The sequence below is a fragment of the Monodelphis domestica genome, chromosome 1 (assembly GCF_027887165.1).
Source record: "Monodelphis domestica isolate mMonDom1 chromosome 1, mMonDom1.pri, whole genome shotgun sequence".
NCBI classification, from domain to species: Eukaryota; Metazoa; Chordata; class Mammalia; order Didelphimorphia; family Didelphidae; genus Monodelphis; species Monodelphis domestica.
The window spans coordinates 497007356-497014794 of record NC_077227.1 but is presented as its reverse complement, the minus strand read 5'-3'; the positions used below and the strand labels follow the sequence as shown (position 1 = coordinate 497014794).

The 7439-nt window shown below is 39.1% G+C and overlaps 1 protein-coding gene across 1 annotated transcript; it reads right to left on the bottom strand.

The window, feature by feature from the left end:
- Nucleotides 1–603: 603 nt before the first annotated feature.
- On the bottom strand, nt 604–2809 carry LOC100022400 (60 kDa heat shock protein, mitochondrial-like). The gene is given in 4 exon segments (XM_056812930.1): nt 604–1777; nt 1779–2030; nt 2032–2438; nt 2441–2809. Coding segments are annotated over 4 exon segments (1719 nt in total). The 5' UTR covers nt 2775–2809; the 3' UTR covers nt 604–1051.
- Between the last annotated feature and the right edge of the window lie 4630 nt (nt 2810–7439).

Sequence of the window (7439 nt, the reverse complement as noted above, 5' to 3'; positions counted from 1 at the left end):
CAAAAACAAAACCTTTTTTTATAGAGCCTCGATAAGTTAAAATGGTATGTATCACTATAAGAAAATTGGTCATTGGTAACTCTTAAAAACTGTTGTTATCACCTGGGCAGCTAGAAGACTTGCACTTAGAGGGAACAGTGACAAACTGTATAGGATGGAAGGACAAGACATAAATAGCTATATAGATATATGCATGCATTAATAAATATACATGTGTGTGTGTGTATATATATATATGTATATATATATATATATATATACAACTAGAGCTAAAAAAAGAGGTTAATACTAAAAGAAATGGAAAAAGGAACAAATCGGGATGAATTTATATGTCACAAAGAAGTTCATAGTGGGAGGTATGAGGACATCAATACACTAGAAGAGTAAAGAGATTGGAGGTTGGAAATACTCAACTCTTACTTGATTTGAAATTGACCCAAAAAGGGAAGAACAATCCAATCCATTGGGGTAGAGAATAGATTTGCACCCTATGGGGGAGTAGAAGGGTAACAAATAGGCTGGTGGGGAGGGAAGCAGTACAAGGGAGGGAGAGGGTGGTGGGTACTTTTATTTTTTTTAACTTTAAACAATTTTATTACACAAAGGTCATCACATAATTGGATATTTCTCTACTTTGAACACAATTTTAATTTTTCTTTGTCTGCCCATAAAGGCTGCTTCTGAACTTTCTAGTGATGGCAAACACTAAAATTCTGATTTAACAGAATAGTAGTAAAAATATCTCAGCTGGTTTAAGTTGAAAGAAGAACATTGGTACATGGATCTTGCACCCAATATTAGGAATGTACAAATGTCTTTATTCAAAAAATACAAAAAAATTATCTGTAGGCATGGATAATGACAGCAGTAAACCATTACATATTTTGTTAACTGAAACCAGTAACTGATGGTTTATAGTGATTTTTTTAAACATCAGCCTTTACTTCAGTCTTCTCTCCAACTGACTTCTCTGAAGTTAGTGAAGAACACTGCCTTGAGTCTTGCTTGCATCACAGATCACAATGATTTTAGAAAGCATTATTCTGGGAAATTAGAACATGCCACTTCCCATGCCTCCATCCATACCATCCATCCCTCCCATGCCAGGTTCTTTCTCTTCTTTAGGAATTTCAGTAACAACAACTTCTGCTGTAGTTAATAAAGAAGCCACACCAGCAGCATCCAACAGAGCAGTTCTTATAACCTTAGTTGGGTCAATTATTCCTTTTTCAACCATATTCATAAAATCTCCAATCATGGCATCATAACCTATCTCTGAAGAGCTTTGTAAAATCTTCTCAACTATCAATGAGCCTTCCACACCAGCATTCTTAGCAATGGTCATTGCAGGGATTTTCAGTGTCTTCTTAATTATGTCTATTCCAATTTTTTGATCTTCATTATTTGGAGTTAATGCTTCTAAGGCTGGAATGCATCGAAGCAATGCACAGCCACCTCCCAGAACTATGCCCTCTTCAACAGCAGCACGTGTAGCATTAAGGGCATCAGTAACTCGGTCTTTCTTTTCATTCACTTCTACGTCACTTGTTCCACCAACCTTTATTACAGCAACCCCGTCAGAAAGTTTGGCCAATCGCTCATTTAACTTTTCTTTTTCATAGTCACTAGTAGTAATCTCTAACTGTTCAATGATTTCCTGAACACGTTTTTCAATTTGGGATCTGTCACCCCTTCCCTTCAAAAGCATGGCATCATCTTTTGTCACAATAACCTCCCCGACTTTTCCAAAATCATGAGCTTGAATATCTTCAAGATTTCAGAGTCAATCCCTCTTCTCCAAATACTGAACCACCAGTAGCAATAGCCATATCCTTAAGCTGGTTCTTCCTGTTATCATCAAAACCTGGAGCTTTCACTGCAACAACCTGCAGTCCAACTTTTAACCTGTTCAAAACAAGAGTACTTAATGCTTCTCCATCAACATCTTCAGCAATTATTACTAAAGGCTTACGGTGGGCATTTGCAATTTCAAGTGCAGGTACAATAGATTGGACACTGGGGATTTTTTTTTTCACTTAGGAGAACATAGGCATCCTGGAATTCACATTTCTGACCTTTAGCTGTATTAATAAAATAAGGAGAGATATAACCTCTGTCAAATTTCATGCCTTCAATAATTTCTAATTTGTCATTCAATGTTTTTCCATCCTTTACTGTGATGACACCTTTTCGTCCAACTTTTTTCATTGCATCAGATATTATGTTGCCAATTTCTTGATCTCCATTTGCAGAAATTGTAGCGACCTGAGCAATTTCTTCAGGGGTTGTGACAAGTTTAGACTGGTTCTTAAGCTCACTAATGACAGCGTCAACAGCCAACATCACACCTCTCCTGATCTCCACTGGATTTGCTCCTTTGCTGATCTTCTCAAAACCTTCCTTAGCAATGGAGCGTGCAAGGACTGTGGCAGTGGTAGTCCATCCCCAGCCTCTTCATTTGTGTTATTGGCAATGTCCTGAACTAGTCAGGCACCAATGTTTTTATATTTGTCCTTCAAGTCAATTGCTTTTGCAACAGTCACTCCATCTTTTGTGACCTTGGGACTTCCCCAACTCTGTTCAATGATCCCAGTTCTCCCCTTTGGCCCCATAGTAACAGCAACAGTGTCAACTAAAAGATCCACACCTTGAAGCATTAAGGCTCTGGCATCTGCTCCAAATTTGACATCTTTAGCATAAGCACGTGTCAAGTGAGGGGCCAGTGCCCTAGACACTGGCCTTATCTGCCGAAGGACTATGGACAACCGGAGCATTTCTGCGGGGGCATGCGGACAAGCGCCCGGTACAGATTGTCAGCAATGAATGAGGGCTGGGGGGTACTTTTAGAAAGTCTACAGGAAAAATAAATGGGGGAATAAGAAGGGAGGGTTGTAGAAAGGGAAGTAAAATAAGGGTGGGAGGTAGGGGGACTGATTAAAAACAAACATTGGTGTAGAAGGAAATAGTGAAAGAAGAAAAGGCAGGACCAGGAGTAGAAATCAAAATGCTGAGAAATACACAGCTAGTAATCATAATGCTGAATGTGAATGGAATGAACTCAACCATAAAATGCAAGCGAATATCCGAGGGGATTAGAAACCAAAACCATACCATATGCTGTCTACAAGAAACAGACATGGAGACTTCCGGTTAAGATGGCGGCTTAGAGAAAGCTCAAGTTCAGATCTCCGGAAAACCCTTCCCGACCGATCTCAAAATATAAGCTCCTAAGGCGCCGAAATTCAAAACGATCAACAGCACAGACCCTGGGAACCCTCCTCCTGGACCTGGACCCGGTTCAAAAGGTACGGCTCCCCTCAAAAGCCAGAACCCGAGATCACTCGGACCTCAGGGGTAGGAGCGCAGAGTCCAAGGCTCCCGGAAGCCGCAGCCCAGCTGGGCTCAGAGAGCAGAACCCTCAGGGCCTTCTACCCTACCCAGTCCCAGTGAAAGTTACTGCCTGGGGCTCCCGCTACAGAGAGCTGGTCGAAACAACAGCAACCCTCAGGGCGGGAAAGACAGCCTCATGGGCTGGATCCTGCTATCCAAGTCTCAGTGAAAGTCCTTGTCCTCGGAGCTTGGGTTAGCTGCAGCCCATCCCCCTGAAGGCCGAACAAAACAGCCTCATGGCCAGCGATTCTGAAGGCAACTTCCTGAAAGCAACGTGGTCCGACCCTTCCATTCCAGTTCCAGTGAGGCATATTCAGTTTAACCCAGGGAAAGTCATAGAACCATCTGCCCAGGACTAAAGCCTCTGAACACCAGACAGAGACAAGAAAAGCCAATCCTCCACATTCAGAGATGGAAAACTCCACAGAAGCACAGAAGCCCCAAAATACCAAGAAAAATAAGAAGAAAGGGGCGACTTTGGACACATTCTATGGAGCCAAAATACAAAATACAGAGCAGAGAGAAGATAATATAAAAGAAAATGCTCCAAAACCTTCCAAAGGAAATGGAAACTCTCCACAAACCTATGAAGAATTTGAAACAGAAATGACCAAAAAGATGGAAGCCTTCTGGGAGGAAAAGTTGGAAATAATGCAAAAGAAATTCACGCATCTACAAAACCGGTATGATAAAACTGAAAAGGAAAACTAGGCTTTAAAGGCCAGAATCAGGCAGCTGGAAGACAACGATCGTGTAAAAGAGCAAGAATTAATAAAGCAAAGCCAAAATACCAAGAAATTAGAAGAGAACATAAAATATCTCACCGACAAGGTGATAGATCTGGAAAATAGGGGGAGAAGGGATAATTTAAGAATAATTGGACTCCCAGAAAAGCCAGAAATAAACACCAAACTGGACATGGTGATACAAGATATAATCAAAGAAAATTGCCCAGAGATTCTAGAACAAGGGGGCAATACAGCCACTGACAGAGCTCACAGAACACCTTCTACACTAAACCCCCAAAAGACAACTCCCAGGAATGTAATTGCCAAATTCCAAAGCTATCAAACAAAAGAAAAAATCCTACAGGAAGCCAGAAAAAGACAATTTAGATATAAAGGAATGCCAATCAGGGTCACACAAGACCTTGCAAGTTCTACTCTGAATGATCGTAAGGCATGGAACATGATCTTCAGAAAGGCAAGAGAGCTGGGTCTCCAACCAAGAATCAGCTACCCAGCAAAACTGACTATATACTTCCAAGGGAAAGTATGGGCATTCAACAAAATAGAAGACTTCCAACTTTTTGCAAAGAAAAGACCAGAGCTCTGTGGAAAGTTTGATACCGAAAATCAAAGAGCAAGGAATACCTGAAAAGGTAAATATTAAGGAAAGGGGAAAATGTTATCTTCTTCTTTTACTCAAACTCTCTTCTATAAGGACTACATTTATATCAACCTATGTATACTAATATGTGGGGAAAATGTAATGTATAAATAGGGGGTAAAGAAAGACCAAATAGAATAATCAATCTCACACAAAGATTCATATGGGAAGGGGAGGGGAAGAAAACTCCTATAAAAAGGAGAGGAAGAGAGGGGGGGGGGGTTTACTTAAACCTCAATCTCAGGGAAATCAACTCTGAGAGGGAAAAACATCCAGATCCATTGGGATCTTGAATTCTATCTTACCCAACAAGGGTAAGGAGAAGGGAAAACCAAGGGGGGGAGGGGGAGAGGGAGAACAAAAAGGGAGGGAAAGAGAGGGGGGAGGGGGAGGGAAGAAAAAGGGAGGGACTAAAAAGGGAAACATCAAGGGAGGGGACAAGGGGACTGTTTCAAAGTAAATCACTGGACTAAAAGGTAGAGCCGAAGAAGAAAAGGTTAGAATTAGGGAAGGCAATCAAAATGCCAGGGAGTCCACAAATGACAATCATAACTTTGAACGTGAATGGGATGAACTCACCCATAAAACGTAGACGAATAGCAGAATGGATTAGAATCCAAAACCCTACCATATGTTGTCTTCAAGAAACACACATGAGGCGGGTTGACACCCACAAGGTCAGAATTAAAGGATGGAGTAAGACCTTCTGGGCTTCAACTGATAGAAAGAAGGCAGGAATGGTAATCATGATATCTGATAAAGCCAATGCAAAAATAGACCTGATCAAAAGGGATAGGGAAGGTAATTATATTTTGTTAAAAGGGACTATAGACAATGAGGAAATATCATTAATCAAAATGTATGCACCAAATAATATAGCACCCAAATTTCTAATGGAGAAACTAGGAGAATTGAAGGAAGAAATAGACAATAAAACCATACTAGTGGGAGACTTAAACCAACCATTATCAAATTTAGATAAATCAAATCAAAAAATAAATAAGAAAGAGGTAAAAGAAGTGAATGAAATCTTAGAAAAATTAGAATTAATAAACATATGGAGAAAAATAAATAGGGATAAAGAGGAATACACCTTCTTCTCAGCACCACATGGCACATTCACAAAAATTGACCATACATTAGGTCACAGAAACATAGCACACAAATGCAGAAAAGCAGAAATAATGAATGCAGCCTTCTCAGATCACAATACAATAAAAATAATGATTAGTAATGGTACATGGAAAACCAAATCTAAAACCAATTGGAAATTAAACAATATGATACTCCAAAACCGTTTAGCTAAAGAAGAAATCATAGAAACAATTAATAATTTCATCGAGGAAAATGACAATGGCAAAACATCCTTTCAAACCTTTTGGGATGCAGCCAAAGCAGTAATCAGAGGTAAATTCATATCCCTGAATGCTTATATTAACAAACAAAGGAGAGCAGAGATCAATCAATTGGAAATGCAAATGAAAAAACTGGAAAGCGATCAAATTAAAAACCCCCAGCAGAAAACCAAATTAGAAATCCTAAAAATTAAGGGAGAAATTAATAAAATCGAAAGTGATAGAACTATTGATTTAATAAATGAGACAAGAAGCTGGTACTTTGAAAAAACAAACAAAATAGACAAGGTAATGGTCAATCTAATTAAAAAAAGGAAGGAAGAAAAGCAAATTCACAGCATTAAAGATGAAAAGGGGGACAGCACCTCTGATGAAGAGGAAATTAAGGCAATCATTAGAAATTACTTTGCCCAATTATATGGCAATAAATACACCAATTTAGGAGAAATGGATGAATATATACAAAAATACAAACTGCCTAGACTAACAGAAGAGGAAATAGAATTCCTAAATAATCCCATATCAGAAATTGAAATCCAACAAGCCATCAAAGAACTTCCTAAGAAAAAATCCCCAGGGCCTGATGGATTCACCTGTGAATTCTATCAAACATTCAGAGAACAGTTAATCCCAATACTACACAAACTATTTGACATAATAAGCAAAGAGGGAGTTCTACCAAACTCCTTTTACGACACAAACATGGTACTGATTCCAAAACCAGGCAGGTCAAAAACAGAGAAAGAAAACTATAGGCCAATCTCCCTAATGAATATAGATGCAAAAATCTTAAATAGGATACTAGCAAAAAGACTCCAGCAAGTGATCAGAAGGATCATTCACCATGATCAAGTAGGATTCATACCAGGGATGCAGGGCTGGTTCAACATTAGGAAAACCATCCACATAATTGACCACATCAACAAGCAAACTAGCAAGAACCACATGATTATTTCAATAGATGCAGAAAAAGCCTTTGATAAAATACAACACCCATTCCTATTAAAAACACTAGAAAGCATAGGAATAGAAGGGTCATTCCTAAAAATAATAAACAGTATATATCTAAAACCAACAGCTAATATCATCTGCAATGGGGATAAACTAGATGCATTCCCAATAAGATCAGGAGTGAAACAAGGATGCCCATTATCACCTCTACTATTTGACATTGTACTAGAAACACTAGCAGTAGCAATTAGAGAAGATAAAGGAATTGAAGGCATCAAAATAGGCAAGGAGGAGACCAAGTTATCACTCTTTGCGGATGACATGATGGCCTACTTAAAGAATCCTAGAGATTCA